This window comes from Onychostoma macrolepis, chromosome 01 (genome assembly GCF_012432095.1).
Source record: "Onychostoma macrolepis isolate SWU-2019 chromosome 01, ASM1243209v1, whole genome shotgun sequence".
NCBI classification, from domain to species: Eukaryota; Metazoa; Chordata; class Actinopteri; order Cypriniformes; family Cyprinidae; genus Onychostoma; species Onychostoma macrolepis.
The window spans coordinates 36218413-36244728 of NC_081155.1; the positions used below are offsets into that span (position 1 = coordinate 36218413).

The 26316-nt window shown below is 35.6% G+C and overlaps 3 protein-coding genes across 7 annotated transcripts in view; 1 reads left to right on the plus strand and 2 right to left on the minus strand.

The window, feature by feature from the left end:
• Positions 1-3817, minus strand: part of ppp2r2ca (protein phosphatase 2, regulatory subunit B, gamma a) — a 15665-nt gene extending 11848 nt beyond the window's left edge. For 2 of the 4 annotated variants that reach the window (XM_058780428.1, XM_058780514.1), the window contains exons 1-3: positions 3692-3817; positions 1854-2693; positions 789-886 (exon numbers count right to left, since the gene is read on the minus strand). In XM_058780428.1, the coding sequence (XP_058636411.1) occupies positions 789-886; positions 1854-1917 (162 nt within the window). In that variant the 5' untranslated portion in view covers positions 1918-2693; positions 3692-3817. The remainder of the gene's footprint in view (positions 1-788; positions 887-1853; positions 2694-3691) is intronic. The other 2 variants (XM_058780345.1, XM_058780351.1) reach the window with 2 other exon arrangements.
• On the plus strand, positions 2700-23419 carry pde5aa (phosphodiesterase 5A, cGMP-specific, a). 2 transcript variants are annotated; one of them, XM_058779872.1, is made up of 23 exons: positions 2700-2904; positions 3703-3794; positions 9313-9696; positions 10776-11391; positions 12822-12911; positions 13069-13149; positions 13376-13465; positions 13868-14005; positions 14786-14853; positions 15061-15145; positions 15692-15770; positions 16521-16690; positions 16927-16980; positions 17278-17424; positions 17539-17664; positions 17880-17974; positions 18427-18514; positions 18843-18943; positions 19044-19121; positions 19402-19465; positions 19604-19678; positions 19871-19954; positions 20105-23419. In XM_058779872.1, the coding sequence occupies exons 3-23, from the start codon at positions 9368-9370 to the stop codon at positions 20255-20257; spliced, it is 2811 nt and encodes a 936-aa protein (XP_058635855.1). In that variant the 5' UTR covers positions 2700-2904; positions 3703-3794; positions 9313-9367; the 3' UTR covers positions 20258-23419. The 2 variants fall into 2 exon arrangements, with proteins under 2 accessions (XP_058635855.1, XP_058635934.1); XM_058779951.1 differs by lacking the exon at positions 17539-17664.
• A 302-nt stretch (positions 23420-23721) lies between these two features.
• LOC131541818 (interleukin-8-like) lies at positions 23722-25106 on the minus strand. The gene is made up of 4 exons (XM_058777771.1): positions 24527-25106; positions 24275-24407; positions 24057-24143; positions 23722-23942 (listed from the first exon to the last, which is right to left on the minus strand). Exons 1-4 carry the CDS (start codon positions 24588-24590, stop codon positions 23930-23932), a joined length of 297 nt encoding a protein of 98 aa, XP_058633754.1. The 5' UTR covers positions 24591-25106; the 3' UTR covers positions 23722-23929.
• Between the last annotated feature and the right edge of the window lie 1210 nt (positions 25107-26316).

The following is a 26316-nucleotide window of genomic DNA, read 5'->3' on the forward strand; positions in this document are numbered from 1 at the left end:
AAATATAAGTACAATGTAAAAACATGTATGTACACAATAAGTGCATTGTACCAAATGATTAATTCAAATGCAAGTACATAGTATTTAAGGCCACCTAATATAAAGTGGGACCGTAACATTTTATGTTTAAAGTATTTCTGATTTCTAATTTTACTTTCCTAAAAATAGCTTCTAACATTCTAACAAACAGTTTGGTTTATGCAACATACATGACAACATGACATTCCCTTTTTAAGTTAAATCTGTTATCGGTTGTCAATTTAGACTTATTATTGCTAGTATTGCTTGTTTTAAATGTCCTTTAAAAGAGCAAATAAACAGTGGATCTCTTTACTGTCTGACTTTTCAGTGTGAGTACATTTAAAATAAAACAGTGTGTTTTGTTCAGTATCTAGGTTAAAATCTGGGTTAATACACTGAAAAGATTCAATGCTCTGAGAAGACCTTACAGTGATCTGTGAACCAGACTGCTCTATATCAAAGTCAATATCTGATAATATGTCTTCAAGAAGTATTTTAAACCTGATCTATTTAAATTCTGTCATAAGGCTCTTTGGGCAAAGGAAATTAAAATCACCACATACATATTCAGCACCCTATGTTACAGAGCTACAAAATGCATGTTAAAAGCGTGTGTGATATTTTTGGCAGCACCATATTTTTTACCCATATGACCTTTGCTCTTTTCCTCCCCCAGAGTCCAACTGTTCACCATCTAATTCAGTCCACTGCTTTATTCCCCAATCATCAATTCCCCACTGCAGTGCTTTGCTCACAGTCTGACCTACCTCTGTCTCTCTCTGGAAGATGACCACTCGCCCCCCTTTATCCCCTGTGGCCAGCAGATCCCCCGTCTGGTTAAACTCCACTGTAGAAATGACATCAGCTACAAAGAAATAAAGAAGATGGTGTTAAAATTATCAGTGAAAAAAATACAAATAAAATTATATATATATATACATACACACACACACACACACACACAATACATTATTATTAATATGCATTATTATTACCATTCTTATTATCTTCGGAACAAATAATAAAAAAATATTTAAAAAAATTTCCCCTGCCATTTTACTTTCCATAATAGAAAATTCACAGATTTTAGGTAAGTGAACAACTGCAGGTGGCAGGTCCCAGCCAAAAAATCTTTTACGGTACAAATTACCTAAAGTAATAGAAGTTCATGGGCATGTGCTAGCACAGCACAACTGTAGTTTTGTCTACGCAAACACTTTTACTCAAGAGCTTCATCTGGGCATATGGCTTCATACTGTACAGCCTAATAGTTGATAAACAGCATGTCATGCTCCTGCTTCTGCTAGTACAATAACGATGCCACTAAATAAAACAGCCTGGCCTGCTCCTGATGAAGCATTCTGCTCTGTAACGTGATTACGGTAAGGCCTGCAAAAGACACAAATGACTGCTAGACAATTTTAGGAATAATATGCAATTGCTTGGATGAAAAATTCTAAATATATTCTACATGCTACATGATTTTAATCACATTCAAATGCATGAAATGTAAGACTATCTTGGTTCTGTTTGCACATGCATTATTTTGGCAGGCTTACAGTGCCCAATAATTGAATGAAAACAGACTCACTAATGCATGCTGTAACCGAATAACAGGTGTGTGGTGGGACCAGGTGACCAAAGTCTGATGAGTCAGCTGAATTAAAAGACCTTACCGCACAGCTGCTGAGATCAAGGTTATATTCAGGACTTCAGAGAGGTGAACAGGATCAAATTACGGTTGAGTATGTGTGTGTGTGTGTGTAATGGCAAGGGGATGTGTTTTTTTCTTCTATGCAATGAAGGAGGATCATGCAGGTGTGTGCACATACCTTCTGTGACATAGTCTCGGAGGAAGCTGTGATTGATTTTGGGGCTCTCGCCGTCCTCACCCATCGGAAGCGGCGGAGTGCGTAAGCGCGCCCGTCCGGAGCAGAGCCGTCCAATCCGTGCTGTCCCACCCCCCCGGTGCTTTGCCCATGCTGCTGCGGCCTAGCAGAGTGGCCTGCCGCACGGCATCCTGGGATACGGTCCGGCTTTGTCAGGAGGAAGACGAGCGGCGAGCGACGAGGATGCCACGGGGAAAAGGGAGGAAGAAATGGGATGAATAAACCACAGTTCAGTCAGCTGGAGAAAAGCACCTTGTCATACGCACACATGCTCGAGCGCACGTCCTGACGCTCAGCCAACACTGCCTGGCAACAAGAAACGCAGAGGGAAAAAAAGAGGATGTAGGTGTGTGAGTGATCCGTAGATCCGTCGTGCTGCGGTAGGTCCTTTTCCAGGCGCTTCCTGGGTGCAGTAGTCCTTGAAAGAAAGCAGAGGATAGCGGAGGAGAGAGAGACAGGTTGCCTTTCACGGGAGGGATGAGGAGGAAGAGGAGAGGCCTTCACGGTGTGTCCTCTCCCTTCTGCTGCAGTGTGACGGAGTGCGCGTGTGTGTATGCGTGCTTGTGCGTGAAGGGAAAGGAAAGATGAAAAAGAGGGGGGAGGGAGAGAAAGAGGGAGAGAGAGAGAGAGAGAGGATACCGCCAGCCTGTCTTTCTCGACTACCACTGCTGCTGAGCATCTGCACAGCATCACGATGTCACAGAAGCCTCCTCCCTGCTCGGCCAATCAGAGCCCAGCTCCCCTCGGCCGCACCTCCCACTGCAGGTGACAAGAGGAATGAGCCTGGAAAGGAGAGGAGATGGGGAAATCAGAGAGATGGAGGCAAGAGAATCTGGGATGCGGTGGAGCCAGAGATAGTCACTGGAGTGAGACGTGTGACACGAGGAGACTGATGGGAAATGGAGCAAGATGACATCAAAAAAGGGAGGGATGGAAGACGGAAAGCAGATGAAAGGAAATGCAAATGACGGAAGGACAAAAATACACTTTGGAGGTAAGCCAAAGGAGATGTACATGTATGTGAAAAGAGGTTTAACTGAATGAAAGGAAATAGTATGGGGAAATAAGGAAGGCATGAAAGATGCTGTGAAATCTTGTTGAGTTGCTCCCTCTAGTGTTTGTAGATATTAATACACAGGAGGATGATGGGAAAGTTTAGGATTGCACAATAAACTGTCAAAAGTAAAAAAGGAAATAGTAGATCTACACGTAAACATTTCTTGTTTGAGTTTGGTATTTCTGTAAGGAAACATTTAATAAAAAAAACTAACAAAAATGAGGTAACTAAAGCTATGCCAATTTAGTGATACAGATAGGCACACTTTATATAATGTCATTCATAAGTGCAAATAAATAAATAATAAAGGCTCAACAATTAAGCTGGGATAGAAAGAAAAAACTTGCAAATTAATAAGAGTTAAGTAAATTAATTGGTCTCTATTTCTTATTTATGAGTGGTTCTCATTTAATGAGTAAAATAATTTAACTGCAACCGAAAACCACGTTTGAGAGAGGATTGGATTTTGGCCGCGAAATCAAATTTCACTAAGCAAGGTAGGCTAAATGTGACCGCACCTTTCAGGTTATTAAAAAATAAATAAATAAATAGGGGTAGGCTATGGATGCAAGTAATTTATGATGCATTAAAATGAACATAAATCCTGTTTGGAAACAGTCTTTATTTTTTTACAATTCTATTTGGTGCCGCTTAAACGCTTAAAAGCAGCAAAAACCTGTTAGCCTATTGTAAACGATTATCAGAAATTAATGTACTCTCTTACCACTTGTACAGTAGCCTACTTATGTAGGCCGATGAATTGGATGCAGATCGCCATCATCCGTGATAACCAGCCGACAGAAATTTCGTCATGTCACATCTACCAGGTAAAGTATGCCTTGGCTTTCTATATATTTATTTATTTTTTATTTCTTGAGAGTACCAGTAGAGGCCGCTAATATCAAATCAATCTTCAAAGAGATGTTTTGGCCGGACAGTTTCACAAGAAAAATAAAATACAAAGGAAAAAATAAAAAATAAAGTAACAAAAATAAAATATAGCCTACAGCAAGACATTTGTATTGTACTTGTGAGCATTACACTTTACATAATTATTTTACATTTTATTATATATACTTCAGCACTACTGTACTTGGTGTAGCCTACTTTAGTAGACTTTAGAAGTAATTGCTTCCAGGGGCGTAGTTTTTTTTTTTTTTTTTTTTGTATGATGTTGTATCGAAAGGATCGATCCTCATATAAAAATATAGATTTTAAAGTGCATTATTTTAACCACTAATTTTATTTATCAAGAAACTTGGTGCATAAAATAAGCTTCTAAGTGGGAAAATATACTATATTAGCGAATAATTGTGTTGGAAAGAGCTATTTCTCCTGCTCATCGGAACACACGCAAATGCTGAAAGACAGAACCAATCAATCACAGACAGCGTTCTCTGCTGACACATGGCTCAGTTTGTTCAAATAGGGCTGCGTTTCCCAGAAGCATAAGTAGATCTTAAAAAACCATTGCCACATTATTACATTACTACATATCATCGTTATATATAAAATTAATTCTGAAAAATGCATCACGGTTTCCACACAAATATGAAGCAGCAATACTCAGAAATGTTTCTGCAAATAATATTAGAATAATTTCTGAAGAATCATGTGACACTGAAGACTGGAGTAATGATGCTAAAAAAAAATCAGCTTTGATCACAGATGAATTTTAATCTATATTTTAAAATATATTAAAATAGAATTGTTAATAAAATAGTTATTTTTAAGTAGTTAAGTAAATTTATTTAAACTGGTTGTTGAAAGTTCAAATAGATTGTGTTATGTTCTGTAATTGCTGTTAATAAATCTGACAGAAAAAAATATGCTAAAGTTTCACCTTTAGGGGTACAACATCCTGGCAACCTTTTACAAAAATTAACCATGGTTTTATTAGGCTACAGTAACCACAGTTTACCACAGTATTTGTGGTAAAACTGCAGTAACCACAGATTTACCATGGCAATAATAATAATACATTTTAGTACTTATGTAGCACCATGTTTATTTTTCTTGAGGTACCCTCAAAGGTACACCTTATCTAACCTTAAAGCATGCATACTTGTACTAATATGCTCCCTTTTAGGGGTATAGGTGCACCTTTGAGATTACTGCCCCAGTAAACGGCTAAAATACAATTTTAGTATATTTTATTTCTGACAGTGTAAACAAAAAAAGGTCTATGAAATGTAAAAGAAAAAAAATCATGGCTTTAAAATCTAATATTAAGTGAGTATAATTACTGATTATATTCTTTTAATCATTTAAAAGATCAGTTTAGTTTAGAGGTATCGGTATCGACGATACTGGGCTTAAATATATCGGTATCGGATCGAGAATAAAATAAGAGGTATCGCCCATCCCTAGTGCACGAGCGGCGCGCGAATCACCCTCTGTGCGCGTTCACCAGCGCGCTCTAGAAGTGATTTGCGCGAGCCATTCTTATCGCGAAGCTGATGGTAAAATATGCAATCTATTTGAATTCTATTGAGAAACTGCCACTTTAAAATGCTATGAAGAAAGTCAAACATTATCTAAAAAAAGGCACAAACTAAAAAGACTGATGAAAAGAGGAGAAAACATAATCTTGCACCAGCACTAACATAATAGCCTATTAAAATATTTTTTTAAACTACTCATGACCACCTTTACTATAACTTATCACGTTTTACTGTGGGCTTATTTATTGTGGTAAATTTTGTCTAATTTGTAGAATTTATAATAGATAATCTGTTAAAGGGAATAGATCAGGGGCGTAAATTTAATCTAACAGTAGGGGGGGACAATAAACATAAAATTTCTCAAGAGCAATTTTTGAAGGGGACACAAATAATACAGAATAAAATAGCCTTGACAGCCTAAGTTACTTACACATTACACAACTGTTACTGAGGAACTTGCTCTCTCTCACTGGACTCGTGTGTGTCGGTAAAAGAGGAAAGCAGGCAGTGGACCAAACCACTGTGAGGAAAGGGAGGGGGGAATCAAAACATTTCTGAACTTAAAACGTTTTTTTTTGCCTTTATTTTGTTTTACTACTCACACAATTATTTTAAGTATATGTCCATTATATTATTTTTAATACACAGAGTGGCTTGTAATGATATTTTTAGGGGGGACAACCCTTTTAGTCCTGTCCCCCCTGGGATTTACGCCTATGGAATAGATTATTTCCCTATAGATTTATATTAATTAACAGTGGCATCTTGTAGCTATTGTTTCTAAAGGCTGTTGTTTCTCATAACAAATGCAATATAGATTAATAAAAAAGTCATTATTGGCCTGGTAATGATTGATAGGCTAGCCATATTATAATGCTATAAGAACTATGGTACTTTTTCATAAGAGCAAGTATAAGTCAGAATCAAGAGCCAATGGGTTCTAATGATGAGTAATGGAAAAACCTGGCCTTCAGATATTCCAATGATGGCATAGATTAAATCATTAAGAGCCTGATAAACTGTTAAGGAGTAAGAAATAAACAATATCAATATAAGAAAATGTTAAGTTAGATTGACTCCCCATGGCGTGTTGAATTAGAACATTCTGTCAAACTATAGCCTATAAGTGTCTAAATAATATAAAATACATTAGCCTATATATCCTATGTAAACAAGTAATTGTTAACTAGCCTATTACTTTATTGCAGTTACACAATCAACCAACTTTGCATGTGTGGTGGATAGCACAAAAGACAATTTTACAAAAATAAACATTTAAGCAAGCAAACAAATAAATAAACCTCATGATGTTCAAATCAAGACTACGCCATATTGATTGCATCACTTTAACATAAGGACTTTTGGAATCCCCTCTCAAACCAGCTATAACCTGTTGCACGGTAGTAGTTTGCAATTGTTAAATTTAGGGGAATGGGAAGTGCTTTCTAGAAAAAGGAATGTGGTTAAAGATTTTCTGAGTGCATCTGCATTTTTTTTTGTTGAAACAAACACCACATCCTCGGAAATTCCTGCTAATGACATCTTTACAGAGTGAAATTCATTTGAAATTCATGATGTCATAATCATAATGTTTATAATTAAAAATATATATATTATGCAAATAATATACAGAATATTATAATATGAGGCTTTAAATGTTTTAGCATTTTTTCCTAGACAAAGCTTTTAGTTTTTAGCACTCACTATTGTTTATACAGTAATATTTTAGTGCTTTTTGTTATTTATTTATTCACTTATTTATTATTTTATTTCTAAAGTTAGGTTATTTCACAAAAAAAAGTCATTTCGACCTTATTAAACAACACTGATAAAAATGATTTTATGGTGTAGTAAAACTACAGAAAAGCAAATGTAATTTCTACATTAAATAATAGTTCAGGTAATAATAATAATAAAAAGAGTAAATTCTATATTACTACTATATTTAAGCTTGTAGAAATTAAAGGTTGACCTTATTATATTTTACTTGGAATTGTTTTCTTATATTTACAAGGATTCTTTAAGTAAATATCAAAGTTATGATCCCGTTGTTTCCATCATGCACTGGTTAAATTTTTCGCTGTTTTCGAGTTGTATTCTACAGAACTGGTGCAAACTGCTGTCCCACAACAACAACAACAAAAAAAGCATTTAAGACTTCAAATCTTAGCCGTTTACTAAGATCCTTTAATTATCTATTGAAACCCACAATAATATTTAAAATATCAGTAAGCTTAATATATATAAAATAATCATTTATTGAGTACTTTCAATTGGGAGGTGACTGTCCCGAACCCTGACCCCTAAATTTCAACTTATGAAAACAATATTGCATTTTTTTTTAGCATTTTATTACATTGTTGTTTTTAAAAATATCTTTTAGATTTTTTTTTTTTAAAGTTACAAAAAAAAAATAATTCTTTGTAAGTCATGAAACTTTATGTAAAAAAAAAAAGTGTCCTGCATTTTCATGTTACTACCGAAACAGTGTATGTTTTAGTCCATCGACTGAGACTGATTTTAACTATACACCCCTAAATTTATTATTGTAAAATATTCCTGTGTTCCCCTCTCTCAAAGCTACAAGGTGTGTGAGTAGGTCTGAAAGTCTGAAAATCTGTGTGTGACCTTAAAGGAACGTCTCTACAGAACACCTTTTTTTCTGCAATTAAGCACACTGTTTTTTTGGGTGTTATTCCATAACATTTAGTTTGTATATGTTTGCAACTGTCAGAACTGGCTAACACTTTATTTTGATGGTCACTTTTGAACATTCTGTTGACAAGTAATGTTGCACCTACACGTCTACTAATCTCATTAGAGTATTAGTAGACTAGAGACTGTCTGATTAATATCTGCTAACTCTTTTTTGAGATGGTCAGTAATGACTATATTTGAGAAGACATATTTCCTTGAAAAGAATAACAAGCTGTCTACTTGCTTACACATGCTTCAATAGCATGGCTTTTTTCAGTGTTTCATTGTTTGATTAAAGTTTACAAACCATGATTGAAAGTAAAAATGACGGTTTCACTTTATTTTGATGGTCCCTTTAACACATTCTGTTGACTTTAATTAACATTGCACTTACATTTCTGCCAACTCTCATTAGATTGTTAGTAGTGTATTAGTTGACTGGTAGGGTTAGGGTTGGAATAAGTTGACATGTAGTTGCAAAGTTACTTACAGTCAGTAGAATATCTGTTGAGAGACCATCACAATAAGGAGTTAGTAGATATGAAGCAGACAGTCTACTAATACTCTTATGAGAGTTTGTTGACATGTAGTTGCAACATGACTTAGTGTCAACAGAATGTTCAAAAGGGACCATCAAAATAAAGTGATACCAAAATTACTCATCAAACTCTAAAATCTTAAATTGACTTATTCCCTTTGCTAATTTTACGTTAAGTAGTTCTTAATTCAATACTTAAATTTTACTTAAAAAATATGTGTGCAAAAACTTGCAAAAGAAAAATTACGCAAATTTTACTATTTTTTTTCAGTGAAACTCTGTCATGTTCATTAATCACTGTGTCCTCATGCTCTGTTCCAGTCTTTAATCAGTTTGCTTATTTATCTAGGTTTGGATCATGTGGGATTTGTCTATTTATGTCCACTTGACATTTTCTAATAGCTATTTGGCAGGTAGAAGCAGTTAAAGAAAAGAGTGCAAAGTCATTAATAGTTCTCTGGGACACTAATCCTGTTGCCTGAATGGGTGTAACAGAACCTCTTGGTGTTATCTCTCGGATTAGTTTTATGTAACAGATTAGCCCCCACCTCTACTGTGCGGAGTTGTGAGGTTGGTGTAGCTGGTGACAGCACAGTTTAATCCTCTGACCTTCCTTGGATACAGACCGTGCATCAGTGTTTTCATCTCTCTTCATCGCTCCTTCAGGAAGGTCCAGCAACTTCTGCATCTTCATTTGGAGAGCAGAAAGGCCAGAGAAAACATGCCATGTCTGCATACGGAGTCCCTGCCCTCTTTGCCTGCTGAAGGGAGGTATGGAGTCACCTCAGCCCGCAGGGGGTCTCAAGGGTCCAGATCCAAGTCTGGTAAAAAGGGGAAGAATGCAGAGAAGGGTTCGTTTGTGGAGAGGAATGACAGTGAGAAAGAACAGAGTGTCATCACCAGTGCTGGATGGTTCTTCTCACCTCTCTGGACCCCAGGGGCCAAAACCCAGAGACTGGGATTCAGGATGGGAAAGGAAAGCGAGAAAGTGAAGGCATGGCTGGATGATCATTCAGATTCTGCCAGATCTTACTTTAGCAGATCCTCAAGGTGAGCAGTGAAGCTGTACCTGTTCTGCGGGAGTATGAAAAAGTTACATTTTGTGATGTTATGCATTTTTTATTCACGTTTATTCATTCTTCATGTCTTAAGTTTAAACATTTTCTACAGTAGTTATACACTCTTAAGAAAAATGGTTGTAAATAACATGAGATTAAAGTTCTTTGTGGTGCAGATAAAGAAATAGTTGCAGTGCTTTATATAATGACTGTGGGAAGTCATGGCTTAGTACTTTATATTAAAGTTTTGAAAGAAGTCTCTTAGCTCACCCAGTCTGTATTTATTTAAACAAAAATACAGTAATATTGTGAGATATTAAGACAATTTCAGATAAGTGTTTTTCAATATGCTTATAATTTATTTCAGTGATGGCAAAACTGAATTTTCAGCAGCCATTACTGTCTTCAGTGTCACATGTTCCTTCAAAAATCCTCATGAAACATTTATTACATCAGTGTAAAAAAAGAAAAGAAAGTTGTTTAAAAAAAAAAAGCTGCTTAATATCTTTGTGGGAATTTTTAATTGTATTTCTTTACTATACTGTTTAATATACTGTGTGTGTGTGTGTATATATATATATATATATATATATATATATATATATTAGTTATAATATAAAACTAATAACTAATATAAATATAATATAAACTAATAAAACTAATATTTTATTTAATTTGTTAACACTTTTAATTAAAAAATATTTATTAATATGGTACTACCAATCTTTTGCATTTTCATTTCAATTAAGAACAGGAGCCTAGTGTAAAAGTGAATATCTTGACAAATAACTACTTCCGCATATCAGGGTTTTGCTGTAAAAAAAAATTCAAATTTAAGGAACCATTAAGGAAACCTTCTCTTTGAGAGACATCATAAGTGATCTCACAAACACCAAACAGACCGTCTTAATTTAGTAGGAATTTCAATTTAAATTTCGTCTGGTGGATCAACAATGTAAGATATACTGGTGACCACCCATGCTGATCTTTTTTAACAGTACTTTATACAGTAACTGTTCCCAAAGTATTACATTGCCATTTAACCTGCTGTTTTGTCTCTTCTCTTCTTAGACATTGGATGCATGGCTGTGTAGAAAGAGCCCAAGCTGCCCAAACCCTCGTAACTGAGCCCAGATCTAGGTTGACTAATCTCGGCAGACGCAGGGTTTCCCACCCCCTGTGTGGGCCCTCTCGAGGACATGTGCACCCTGCAACAATGGAAAGACCACGCTCCTGCCTTTCTGTCCATCAGATTGATGATCCTGTGTGTCTGGATCGGGCCGGAGGTCGTTCTCCTCAGTCACTGCAGTCTACATACTTTCCATTTTCACCTTGTGTGTCAAGGTCAAAGTGTTTGCCACATTCTCTGAGCTCCCCAAGACCAGCAGGACAGTGTAAAAGAGGCGAGTCCTGTAACTTCATGATGAGGCTCTTTGGTGGTCTGATTAGACCTCTACAGAACAAAATCATCTGTCAGATCCTACAGCACCTTTCTGAGATCACTCAGGCCCAGCGCTGCTGTCTCTCCATGACAACGGTGGACAAAACAGGTGTAAAGTGTTTGGGTCCTATCTTCCAATCAGATGAGGAGTCTGTCTACGGTTACACACAGGCAGAGTGGGACAAGTGCATTATGGGATACGTGGTCAGCACTGGGAGGCCACTTAACATCAGGGATTCCCATGAGGTAATAAACGAGGGGTGTTCCATGTCAAGTCTAACCTGGCCTCACAGTCAGTTTAGGTCACTGGTGGACCGTGGTCCAGGATTCCCCTCGTAACAGAAACACTAAGATTACTCAGGCTTTCCAGGACTGACTTGAACTAATTCTTTATCCTCAAAACAAATTGAGTTTTAATCCAAGGTGCTTTGAGTTTGCTATAATGTGCCAAGTTATTCAGAGCTTATCTAGGGTTTTAACACTTTGATCTGAGGTGACTTCAAAGGTCTTAATGCACTATTCAATAGTGGCAAATGTGTAAACAAATAAATATTTATGATAATGTAATTTCAATAATGAAAACAGAAATCAAAGTGTTAGTTGAACGTGTTTGGAAATGAAGATGAGGATGGGTGTGGTCCTGCTTAGATAAAGTAGCTGAATATCTTAAATATATAGTATGCTGCCATTTAGATTTCAGTATTGTATTTTTTATGGATACATTGATATTAATAAACAGTCAATGTTGATATACAAATGAACCGATGGCCCATAAATGACATATATCGTACATTTCTATACCGTTTTGTCCAATTAAATTAAAATAAAAAAATAAAATAAATAATTTTAAATGCTACAATTAAATTTATGCATCACAAAATAACACAGTACAGTATGAAGTAAGCAAGAAATAGTATTTTCTTGTAAAACGTACTCCAATAATCTTTGTTTTATTTACTTCTTCGAAAAATAATGTTTTACAGTGCCCAATTGAATTTAGGCCTTGCTACATATTGCAGTATAATGTGAAAATGCAACATCATTATGAAGTTTGACGATTACATTTAATGGTGTTATATATTAAACATTACTTTTAAGTGCGCATTAAATGATGGCAAAGGTAATCTCAGTGTATAAATGAGAAATGGGTATGCGCAATCAAATATTGCATGTTGACATACCAATAAATTAAAAAACAATAACGTATATGATTATATCATTACCAATATATCAGGCATAGTTAGTTTTATTGGAGATGAGTAGGCATGGGAATAAGGGATGAGATTATGTGTGCTTGCGAGTCTTTATACGCTTTGGGACATGTGCGTGGGAAGGGAAATCCTTCCTTGATCTAAGCTTGAAACCCTGATTTGGCACTGTTACAGCTGACAGAATGCGAGCAGAGAAGAGAGAGACAGAATGAATAGCAAAGATAGTAATATGTGCTTAACTGGCATTTCTCTCTCAGAAGCCACTTAATTCTTATCTTTAAGCCTCTCTAGATTTCCAACTTCCAACCCTGTTACACCGCTGAAATTTATCGTATTTGCCTGTGCAGACAGCCATAAAACTACATACGCTGTCATCACCTCAAAGATAGCATAGTGAAGCAAGGTTTAAAATTGATGCGGTTAACTAAATAAACTGAATGATTGATTTTAACTGTGCTTTTATAGGATCCAAGATTTCAGATTGAACTGTATGAGACGGAAGAGGACAGACCCAAGAGTATTCTCAGTGTGCCTATCCTGAACCACAAAAAGGAGGTTGGACAATCCTAGATTATCCATTAATATTTTGTTATATGTCCAGATAAGCATTAGTACCATTAACAAGACTGATTGTATTTTTTTTTTACATTATATTTATATTTGTGATTTGACATATTGTCTGTTAAAGAACTGGTCCATTGTATATTGGCAGGTTATAGGTGTTGTCATGGCTGTGAACAAAAGCAGGCCAGGCACATGTGTAGGCAGCTTTTTCTCAGAACAAGATGAGAAAGTGAGTATTTGTCAGAAATAAAGATGGCAAACATTTTGCCTTTCAGTTTATCTGAAATTCATTAATATTGAACACATGTAAATTTTTCATCAATAGGCATAGTGCATTGAGTATGAATTATAGAAGAATTGTATGTGGCAGGCCACATATCTATAATAAATAACACATGCAGTTTTTTTCATGTGACTTGAAAGAGTCAAAGAATGAGCCATCTTTTTGTCTCTAGGTGCTGTCGTCACACATGGTGTTGTTCGGCCTGATCCTGGAAAACAGCCAGCTGTGTGAAAGTTCAGAACAAGAGAGCAAACGCAACCAGGTGTCACACAGACTTTCATTTAGACACTTTATCTAAAGTGGCTTACTCGCTTATCTAAAATTCTTCTTCTGAAGAATACATAACTTATCACAAATAACTTTCTCTATAGCTTGAAACAAGATACTTTAACAATATTCTGCTAAAACAGAAAAGACACAACAATTTGCAATACAACAACATGGAAAAAACACATAATTTGCAACTTTATCCTTAAAAATTACTGTATTGGGAAAGTGGTGATATCAGATACTGTGTGGGGTAATAATATGTTACTAAGATATATATATATATAAACATACGCCATAATGAATGATTAACTTACATCCTACGTTGTACGCTACTTTAGGGATTCATCTTAAATTCACTTTTTTATGATTCACTGTGTCATAATGTGATTGACAGGTACTTTTGGAGATGGCCCAACTGGTGTCACATGACTACCCCTCTGTGGAGGACATGCTCAGCAAACTGGCTGCTGTCATCCTGCCAGTTACAAAAGCACAATTCTGTACTGTTTTCATCTCAGAAGACAGCTCCACGGTAGTACAAGAGTTAATCAAATTTATGGACAACGATTCATTGTTAAAACAAAAAGGATGCTGTATTTATTTATCGGAGTGTCCTATTTACACTAAGTGCAAATAGCCTGTCTTGTTGGCAAAGGCTATTTTTATTTAGGCCATTAAAGGCTATCAGTGGCATGGATGGTAAGACGCAAGCTTTTTGAAGCGATCGACCCAATTTCGAGCCCGCCTTTTGCCGAACTTTTTTTCTTTCTTTTCAAACCTCATATTGCATCAGAAAGGCATTTATTTTAAGTAAAAATGAAGGAAATAATCAAAAAGTTGAAAATAAGAGTATTGGGTAGGGTTAGGGTAGGTGTAGGGAGGGCTTTATTGTCCCAATAAGGTGGCATCTAGTTAATAATTTGAATTAAAACTATAATTTACACTCAATACGTTATTATTGCGTACTGTTTTGTAATGTACTACAATGAGGTGCAGATAATTGCCACTATTTACTATAAGTAGTATAAATAGCAGAAAATCTTGCTATTTTAACATAGTGTAAATAGAATCTATAGCTATTTGCACTTAGTGTAAATAGCATATCTTTAAAAAATACTGAGATTTTCACTTAGTGTAAATAGTATCTATTGCTAAAAAAATTTATAAATTTGCACTTAGTGCAAATAGCCACTGCCTTTGTTTATTGGTAACTGTAAAGCATGAAGCTCATACAATTCTTTTAATACTGACCTACTAAAAAACATCTGAACTTGATACTGAGAGATTTGTGTTTTTTGTTGATGTCTTGCAGGGGCCTTTCTCAAAGATAGTCCATATAGAGCACAAAGAAAGCAATTGCTCTGTCCAGTGTTCTACAAGGTAAATAAATGTATATTTATAATTTTATCATGATATACACAAAATGACCTAGTTTTTTTTTTTTTAAGCCAATGATGTTGAAAGTCACATAATAATAGTGTTCAGTATTGCACTTTAATACTAACAAACAAAAAAGGTATAAAACATTCTATATTCATATGTATACAATGAGTTTAGCATAGTTAAATGTGTAACTGTAATCTTTAGGGATTATGACAGCAATGACATCAGCTACATGTATGCCGTGCATGTGCGAAACTCGATGGAGACTCTGAACATTATCAACAGACCTGTAAGTTTATCAGATTAATTCACTTTTTCACTTTTCTAATGATATAATATGTATTACCTATAACACATAGTGCTGGTATAAATATTTTTGCTAATGAATTGATTGGGATCATATGTCTATATGGAAGTCAATGACATTTTCATAGTTTTTCTTCCTTTTTAGGGAAAACCATATCATCATGTGACCAAAAAGTACCTCTTATTTGGGATTTTCCATTTCTATTTCAGTGACGCTTTAGTTCAGGGACCAATCCTCACTATTAACTAACTATTAACTATGACTTTTTCCTCAATAAGCACCTAGTTTGCTGCTTATTAATAGTTAGTAAGGTGGTTGTTAAGTTTAGGTATTGGGTAGGATTTAAGAGATGTAAAATATGGTCATGCAGAATAAGGCATTAATATGTGCATTATAATTATCAATAAACAACCAATATTCTAGTAATATGCATGCTAATAAGCAACTAGTTAATAGAGAGAAATGGTCCCATAACTAAAGTGTTACCTCTTTTTCTGGCATGCGCTGTTTTTGTGTGTGTTCTCCAAGGCCCAGATTTCTAAGGTCTCTCAGATCAGGAGTTTGATCGGCACACCTCTGAGTGGCAAACAGAGAGATAACGTCATGGGTAAATATCCACAGTCTAGTGTTGATCCAACAAACCAAAGCTCTCAGTCATCATGCTTTCCTAGAGGATTTTTTTTGTTTGTTTGTTTCAGACTTTTCTCTTTTATATACTGTTGTTCATATTATAATATATTGGGTAACACTTTATTTTGATGGTCCCTTTTGAACATTCTGTTGACACTAAGTAATGTTGCAACTACTTGTCAACAAACTCTCGTAAGAGTATTAGTAGACTGTCAGCTTCATATCTACTAACTCCTTATTGTGTTGGTCTCCCAACAGATATTCTACTGACTGTAAGTAACTTTGCAAGAACGTGTCAACTTAATCTAACCCTAACCCTACCAGTCAACTAATACACTACTAACACTCTAATGAGAGTTAGTAGAAATGTAGGTGCAACATTACTTATAGTCAATAGAATGTGTTAAAGGGACCATCAAAATAAAGTGAAACCATATATTGCATACAGTAAGAGTAGTGCTATGCTATTTAACATAGAAAACATAGTTCAGATCATTGGGTTTTGAAAGAATTTGAGAATTCTTTGACACGTCTCCATTTGCTCGCTTGTTAATCTCATTGATGCAAACAGATCTAATTTGTTATTTTACTTGGTTTAGATACAAATAGAGGCCATTCTGTGCATCTCTACAGGAATTTAGAGGGTTGATAATGACATTGGTATGAAAATAGTTTATATAGAAAGCAGAAACATTTTTTTTTTTTTTTTTACGTTTTCTTCGTATAGGTGTGTGCCAGCTAGTCAATAAAATGGCTTTCACTGAGACAGAAGTTTTTAGTCGAGCTGATGAGCACCTCCTGGAGGATTTTGTTGTGTACTGTGCTCTTGGATTACAAAAATTCAACTCGCAGCAGAGGGCAGATAAAACCAGAGCAAAGCTGGCTGTGACTAAAGAGGTAGGAAATGCCATCACGTTCCTTTCGAGTCACTGGAAATCACTTCATATTGTAAGAACAGTGAGCAAGTGATCCGAATACTGACTCAGCAATCACGCAATACCAGGATTGATTTATACAGGAAAATCTAATATTTAAAAGTTCCACAGATTTTAGCAATAAACACACATTGTTTTTCTTTTTCTATTCACACTGTGTATGTATATAGGTGTGTGTGTGTATGTTTGTACCCACAGGTCTTATCTTATCAAATCTCTGCTTCACAAGAGGAAATCAATGCATCATTGGAGGTAACCATTCAAAAACTCTCCTTTTAGTACTTCCTTTTATTTTTCTTTAAAAAGTACCTCCAACCGTTCTACATCTGCACATGACTGAATTAACTCAGTCAAACTGTTGTGCAACTGCATTAAAGTTTGCAAATGTTGATGTGATAGACAGAACTTGCAACTTCCTGTGGTTAGAGCATTGTTGGTGTATGTTTGTGGTTTTGTCAGTTGCACTTGAACAAAGGACTTTTTTTTTTTTCAATGTGTCATTTGAAAGTCTTAAAGTTTTGCATTTCCATTTACTTTCCTCTCCTCTAGGAGGCCGTCATCCCATCAGCAGATGCCCTCTGTTTACTGGATTTTGGCTTCAGTGATTTTGATATGTCCCAGAATGCCATGACTCAGGCCGTTGTGCGCATGTTCCTGGATCTCAGTTTGCCCCAGGAGTTCAGCGTTGACTACAAGGTTTCTGGTTTAATCCTGCTTGGCTCTTCTAACTAACGTCACAAACAATCAAGCTTTGAGTAATACTTTTGTGTAAGCTGCGGATCTAGATTGGTATTTCCTTTCCTTCTTCAGACCCTGTGTCAGTGGGTTTTGAGTGTACAGAAGTGCTACAGAAGCAATGTAGTCTATCATAACTGGAGCCACGCATTGCGCACAGCCCAGTGTATGTTTGCCATGCTACAGACAAAGGAACTAAAGGTCAGAATTATAATCTGTTGATAAACAATTTGTCGTAATCTTTTAAACTCAGCAGTGCACACTGGGTTAATAAGTTAAAAGGTTTATTCTGACAAAACTGGATTAAGCAAATTATTAGTTAATTAATCCCTGTTCTGCCAAATCTCTGATATTTCATTGCCCTCACATTCGGTGTCATTCCAAGCTTGCTTAATCTCTCATGTTCTTTAATCCAGAGTAATTTTAGCAGTCTGGAGGTTCTTGCTCTCATGATTGCCAGTCTGTGCCATGATCTGGACCACAGAGGAGTAAATAACTCTTTCATAGAGAGGTAAACTACACTACTCCAACCACCAATGTGCTAAAGAACATACCTTACTATGGTGTTATTATAAACATCTGTCTAAAGTATAGCATTACATTGGCCTAAAAAGTATTTGAACGTGTTTAAACATGCGTGAATGCCATTGTTATTTATACAAGGCCATTTATTCTTTTTAAAGTGTGGGAAGCACTTTTTGGGGCCACTCTGTAGTGCTGTGTCAGTATTTGAGATGCCACACAATGATTTCTAATTAAAAACTTCTTGAATAACTATTTAAGAACATAATACCTATACATATTTAAACACTGTTTCTTTGAAAATTGCCTTAATATTTTGTCCTGGTAGATTGAATAAATATTTGATAAATAGATGCAATATTACAGTCTGTTGTGAATTTTTGATCCCCTATTGTATTCTCTTTCTCTCTTTTCCCCTTTTTTCCTCTCTCTGTGTCTTAGGAGTAACCAGCCACTGGCACAACTGTATGGTCACTCGTCCCTGGAGCACCATCATTATGACATGTGCCTTCTCATTCTCAACAATCCCGTAAGATCCATCCGTCCATCCGTCCCTCTGTCCATAACGTCCATCCATCCACCTATCCATCCATAACGTCCAGCCATAAATCCATTCATCTTGTTGACCAGTCATCCGCTCATACTGTAGCATCCGTCCATAGCATCAATCCTTAAACATTCATCCATAGCATCCATCCATTCATAGCACCCATCCATCCATAATATCCATCCATAGCATCCTTAGAATTTGTCCGTCTATCCATCTATCTGGCGTCCATTTATCTCAATATTCATAAGTTTATGAATCCATGTCCATGCACAACTGTTTTAAACCCCTCAACGTTCTTCTCTCTCAGGGCAGTCAGATTCTCAGCTCACTCTCATTGAAGGAATACAGGGCCTGTGTGCAGATGATTGAAAAGAACATTCTGGCAACAGACCTTGCTATCTATATAGAGTAAGCATTAATCAAGCTGTAAACACAGCTGTTCATACAAAATACGTTAAAACAGAATTATCTAAATTGTATGTGTCTGTATGTATTTGTTTATCTATAGGAAGAGAACTAAGTTCTTTAAACTTGCTCAGAGTAACAGCTGTCTTTGGACAGATGAAGGACACAGAGAACTGCTTAGGTAAAAATATTCAAACATCTTTTTGAAGAATATGCACATTAATGCATGATATTCACATTTAAAAAAACACACATTCTCACTCAAACCAACAAAAATCTACATATATTTCTTATACTGTCTTCTTCTAACAACACATACACGCTATATATTTTTGTTTACTTTTATCTGCTCTCGTTAGATCTAACTGTAACACAGTGCAAGAACAGGAAACCTTCACCACATTTGTTTGCTTATGACCACTTCCTGTCTCTATATTAACTGATGTTCTTAATCTAAATAGGTCAATGCTAATGACAGCAAGTGACATAAGTGCAATAACCAAACCATGGCCAGTTCAGAAGCGGGTGAGCATCTCCCACACACACATTTACATGCATGCATGCAGATCCACCACAACCACACATTCATTCAAGCGCACACACAGAAAAACACTTATATACGCACATACACAAATTTCTCTTTCTTTCTCCTCACATTGACAGATTGCTGAACTTGTAGCAACAGAATTTTATGCACAAGGAGACAGAGAAAAGTATGAATTAAATATTCAGCCAATGGTAAGTCTGTAAGTCTATACCTTAAAGAGTTATATCTTTCTCTGCTTGTTTACTTTATTACTTTTTTGTACAGGAAGACATTATATTTAAGAGGGAGGGAGACATTACTTTGTAGTCCTTTTTTTTTCTAAAAATTTTATAGGTGTGTTCTTTAATCAGGAGTTTGAATCAAAGGTTGAATCTCTTTCACAGCATGTGATGGACCGTGAAAACTGGACTCGTTTACCTCACATGCAGGTTGACTATATTGATGGGATTTGCTCTCCGCTCTATGAGGTGAGGGCTTGCCTGCACACATCCTGTTAGAAATGTGTGTCAGTATGTGTGTTTAAGTGAGTAAGAGACATTTCTGCTGCAATGCCTTTGTGTTGCAAAAGAAGCATTCAGTCTGTACCTACTGTTTCTGTCTTTTTCCTTTTTTCCCAGGCCCTGGCCAGCATTTGTGAGTCCTGTTCACCTCTAAAAGAAGGTTGCAGAAGGAACAGAAAACATTGGCAACAGCTCGCAGATGTCGGAGAGGAAGAAGAAAGGATAAAAATGAAAGGAAAAACAGATGGAGAAAGGGAAGAAGCATGTTAATGCTATGTAAACTCTTGGCGGACCACTCATAGAGTGGACCAGCAAGACTCAAAGTCATATCTGATATTCAGATTATTACTTTATATGATGAAATTAAAACCATTAAGCATGATAGCAAGATAGCCCTCACTATCTGGCTGCCAGTGAATACTAAAGCAAAGAAAACAAGGAAAAAGATAGTTTTAGGTTTTAGAACTAAATAGTTCAATAATATGAAAGAGATGCAATTAGATACACACTCTTGCGTTGTTGGTTTACCTATATCGACACTGGTATACTGTAGTCCAAAACAACCAGTCATGCCCATCTTGCCATTCTTGATTTTCAAATGAGCCATAGAATTTATGTGGGAAATATCACAAGTTACTCAAGAGTAGTTCCTGTTTGGCTTTGTCACACTAGTGAATCATTGTTAAATTATTTTATAGTTAATGAATTTTAGATCAAAACACATATGTTAACGTTTTGTGTTAAAGGGACAGTTCACCCAAAAATGAAAATTCTGTCATTAATTTCTCACTCTCATGTCGTTCCAAACCCATAAGACCTTTGTTGACCCTTCATAGACAACAGTGTAACTGAAATGTTCCCATTCATTTTTGGGTGAACTATCCCTTTAAGTTGTTTAGACAAGGAAGCACAACTTTTATTTTATTTTATGGAATAAAGTTCATGTTCATTCCTCAAATTCCTTCATTTTAATTAAGTTCATGCGCCGGTAAAACTGAAAAGCTAGAAACATATTGTTTATGGAGGAATTTCCAACAATAAAAATGTTTTATTATAAAACATAATTAATGTCTGTTATGTTTATAACTAATATTGTTGTCTTGGTAACACTTTAGATTATGGAACACTATTCACTATCAACTATTTGCTTATTAACATGCATATTACAAGCATAAATGCTCATAACAAACTCTACCCGGTACCTAAACATAACTATTACAACAGCTACCTTACTTACTATCAATAAGCAGCAAATTAGGAGTTTATTGAGGGAAAACTCTTAGATAATAGTGAATGTGTTACCTAATCTAGAGTGTTACTGTTGTTTTTATTTGATTTATTGCTATCCACATTGTTTATTGCATGTTGACCTGTTAATCAAAAATCACAGCCACGAATGTTTCCTGTAATATGCTGAAATGTTTGTCATTGTTCAGCGTGCAATGAAATTAGCAGCAGATAAGGGGGGTGTGCCTGACGGTGCAACAGAATGGTGTTTTCCCTTGATGTGGTCACAAGTCTTCACGTGACCTGTGGCAACATGTGCGGTCTTGTGCATATACATGTTTGCCAGATCTACCTTTCTAACCTACTCAGTACATGCAGGGCAAAGCTCTGGGAGACTGACAGCAAAATGAGTTGCTTGGGTTGGGTTAAACATTTAACCTAACTGTTGGTTGAAAACAACCCAGCATGTGTTCTGTCCAATGTTTACCCAGCACTGGATTGTATTTAACCCAGCATTTTTTAGAGTGTATAAGGAATAAAGATCAAGTCAAGTCACCTTTATAACGCTTTATACAACAAAAATTGTGTCAAAGCAGCTTTACAGTGTCAGACAGGAAAGTAGTTTGTCAATAATGCAAGAGGACAATAATAAAGAGTTATTTTTCCAGTTAAAGTCAATTTATTCATTATTCACTGATGTCAACATCAGTTCAGCTCTCTTCCAATAGTGTCTGTGCAATCAGTCCCCAACTAAGCAAGCCAAAGTCGACAGTGGCAAGGAATCAAAACTCCATCATCGATGACAGAAATAGGCTAGAGAAAAAACCTTGGGAGAAACCAGGCTCAGTCGGGGGGCCAGTTCTCCTCTGACCAGATGAAACCAGCGTGGCATGGTTTAATTCCAGGCAGCAACACAGGTCAGATTGAGCAAAGGACTCATCTGGTTCCTGTGGTCTTGTCCCGATGACCGTCTAGTTGACACGGTCTTCCCAGGGGATCTGTCACTGAGGAGCATCTAGTTAAGTTGACATTGTCTTTGCTTACACTCAGGGCTGTCGAGGTCATCTCTAGGTGCTGATCCACCGTCTGGTCTGGATATAGACTGGATCTCGATGGCTACGGTGACCATTTTTCTTACGATGTAGTGAGTGCATCGGGTGTTATGAGAATTGTTCCCAGTTCTGGTTGACCTAATTAATGCAGCCTAACAATCCTTATATCCTGAATTATAGAAATGTGATAATGTGTTATGTGTAAACCAGGTTAAAGAGATGGGCCTTAAATAGGAAAAGGATCTGCCGCCCGCAGTCGATTTTGACATTCTAGGTATTATCAAATGGCCAGAATTTTGAGATCACAGCGGACGTGAAGGACTACAATGCGATATGAGCTCACTCAAGTATTGACGAGCTAAATCATTCAGGGCTTTATTAGTAATTTAGCAAGATTTTAAAATGTATTCAATGTTCAATAGGGAGGCAGTGCAGAGTTGACAGAACTGGGCTAATATGCTTAAACTTATTCGTTCTGGTAAGAACTCTAGCTGCTGCATTTTGGATCTGCTGGAGTTTGTTTATTGAGCGCTCAGAGCAACCACCCAATAAAGTATTACAATAATCTAACCTTGAGGTCATGAACGCATGAAGTAACATTTCTGCATTTAACATTGAGAGCATAGGTCATAATTTAGATGTATTTTTAAGATGAAAAAATTCAGTTTTACAAGCTTTCAAAAGAAAAGATTGCTATCAAATAGCATACCTAGGTTCCTAACTGATGATGAAGGATTAACAGAGCAGCCATCAAGTGTTAGTGTTTTAGGTTATTACATGCAGAGGTTTTTGGTCCAATAATTAAAACCTCTGTTTTATTTTTTCAGAATTTAGCAGTAGGAAATTACTAGTCATCCAGTTTTTTGTGTCAACTATACATTCCGTTCATTTTGTGAATTCGTATGTTTCATCGAGTCGCTAAGAAATATAGAGCTGAGTATCATCAGCATAACAGTGAAAGCTAACACCATGTTTCCTGATGATATCTCCCAAGGGTAACGTGTAAAGCGTGAAAAGCAGCAGTCCTAGTACTGAGCCTTGTGGTACTCCATACTGAGGAAATCATGTTTACAACAGTTTACAACCTTATTTGGTAAAAAGAAGTGAAGTAATCGCCAAGCCTTATTTTAGCCAGCCAGTGTTAAAAATGAATCATGAGGTTTTGTGGAAGTGGTTGAAGAAGAGCAGTTTTCTTTTTCTTTTATATATATATATATATATATATATGTGTGTGTGTGTGTGTGTGTGTGTGTGTGTTTTATATGTATGATGTTGTGAGTTTAGAGGATCCTTTTAGCAAAGCAAAAAATAAAATAAAATAAAATAAACAAACAATATATATATATATATATATATATATATATATATATATATATATATATATATATATATATATGTTATATGTTATATATATATATATGTTAAATATAAAAAAACTAATGCTGCAAATTAGTACAAAATCATTTTATTTTAAATATATAATAAATAAATACATAAATATAAATAAAAACACTCAACACTTATGTGAACAACACTCAATATTGAACAAACTGTTTTAAACATAACCAAACAGTAGGACTGTGCCCATCGGTATAGGTTGATATGTCAGAGGTGGCCATATCATTCATATCTTCAGGCTAAACCTCACAGATGACCCAGATATTCATGGGGCTTTGCTGCAAAACAAAAAGGTATTTATTTATTAACATGGTTTTATATTTGATGAGATTGTTGTACTTTTTATAGCTTTAGACATCTCAAACACATGTTGAGGATTTACTGACACTTACTTGGCAATGATCTTCTCAATGACCTTCTTAACCCAGGGTGCAGTAGGGTCCAGACAGATCTCTTTCCCAGATCCCTTCAGGGTGGCACTGTGTTAAAAATAAGGAGAAAAATCAGTAAGAACCTTATTTTTGATGTTACTGCATTAATCTGGATCATTATAGATTCATTCTGAGTTGGTAATCTGTAAGTGTTATAGCATTATTAGTGTGAAACTCACATGATCTCTGTGTCTTTACAGTGTGAGCTTGGAGGGAAGAGCTCCACACTCTCAATGTGTTTTCCAATGCGTCGACTCTCAGTTTCAATGCAGCGACAGCGTGGATCTACACCCAGACCTTTAAGACTCATTCCTGAAAGCAAAATAATAAGTTAATGTTTGATCACATACATGCATAACTTAAAAGTACATTTGTACTAACTGTGGTTAATGATTACCAAGAAATATTACCAAATATTGCAATTCATTTACCTTCACCAATGGTCAGGAATCCGAGGAAAACAATAACAGAGACTAAAAAGATTTTGCAGTGCATTCTTCCCAAGTGAAACTAACAAAAAGTAAAAGTAAATCTAGAGTTTGGAAGCTAGACGCTTGAAGTGTTCAGAGATGTTGGTGAATTCTGTCCACATTGTGGAACTTGCAGCTCTTTTAAAGCTCCGTCCTGGATATGAGTCAGAGAGTTGCGCAATATTTCAGGCTGGGAAAGTTTGTGCTGATGTCACAAGTATGTGAACCTCATCATGTCATTTATATGATTAAGAAAGTGTCAGTGAGCTTCAGGAATTTTAGAAGTTATTCACTTTGTCATGTTGGCATATTCAAATGTCATGAAAAAAAGTGAAACATATGATCACACACATACAAATGAAGAATTTTGCAAGACATTACAAGCAATGTTGTTTACGCAGGTGCAAGTTTCATTCACTCTCAAAAACTGGAACAAATAAATAAACAAACTGAGCCACAAAGTTTTCAAACTGGGGGACTAAGGGTTCCGTGAAAAATTCAGGAGGAAAAAATAATGCACATATAATTTTGTAGTCATGTATTTATTATTTATTTTATTTATTTGTAAAGATGTATTTATTTTTAATGTTGTATATTTATTCATTTAGTTATTTGTTAATGTTTTTTATTTTTATTTTCTGTATATTTATTTAATATCAATATTTTTAAATGCGCCATCTGATTGAACCGATAATCGGACTTTCTAGAGGAAGTGGACATGTAGGCTGACATGTTTGATTAGTTTGCACAACCCTATTCCTATCACAAAAAAAATAAAAATAAATAAAAAAGATGTGGTAGATTTGTCACGTTATGCTGCTACTTATTGGGAAAAATAGCATTTTCCTGGAAAGCTACTGTTATATAAAAAGCTGCACTTCTGAAATTAAGTTCGCTATTTTGCTACTTTCAGTTACTCCCCCACAACACTTGATCCCCCACCAAGCTGATGTCCTCACAAGTGACAACCCATTTCCTGTTTTTAGGGATTTCTATCATGTACCTTCCACCAATATTCCTTTTCTTTTCCCTCACCATCTACTTCGTATCTGCTGATTTGAACGTTAGTGTTGCATGCCTCCAAAGCGAATAATGAACTCACCTGCACAGGTTGCGACCCCATCAGTTTTTTTAATTAGTGTTAACATGTTGAGAACTGTTATTGCTATAACTGAGTTTATGATGTGATTGATGATTGTTTATGATTGTATTTTCTGAAGAACCCTTGATTCCTTGGTTGTTGATTTAAAAAAGTTACAGTATATGCAACAATAATGGGCTCATAGAAAAAACAAAAACAAAAAAAAAACACAGACTGCTGCCAAACCACACATATGTCTCCCTTGGGAAAGAGTTTATCCAGTATTGCAAAATGTTTGCTAACAAAATTGCAGTCTCAAACTATTCTGTAACACTTTATAATAACGTTCAGTTGTAAGTCATTTATAAGTTATTAGTTAATGATGAACTAATCATTTACAAAACATTCATAAGCGATTAATAAGTGATATGCTAACAATTTCTGTATGTTTTGTTAATTCATTTACAAGTAATTTACAATTAATATGTTAATGATGAACTAATCATTTACAAAATATGACTATATGCATTCATAAATGATTACTAAGTGATATGTTAATATTTTTATCTATGTTTTGTAAAGTAAGTTATAAATAATTTGCAATTGATTAGATGATGATGAACTAATCATTCACAAAACATGACTATACGTTCATGGTGACACTTTAGAA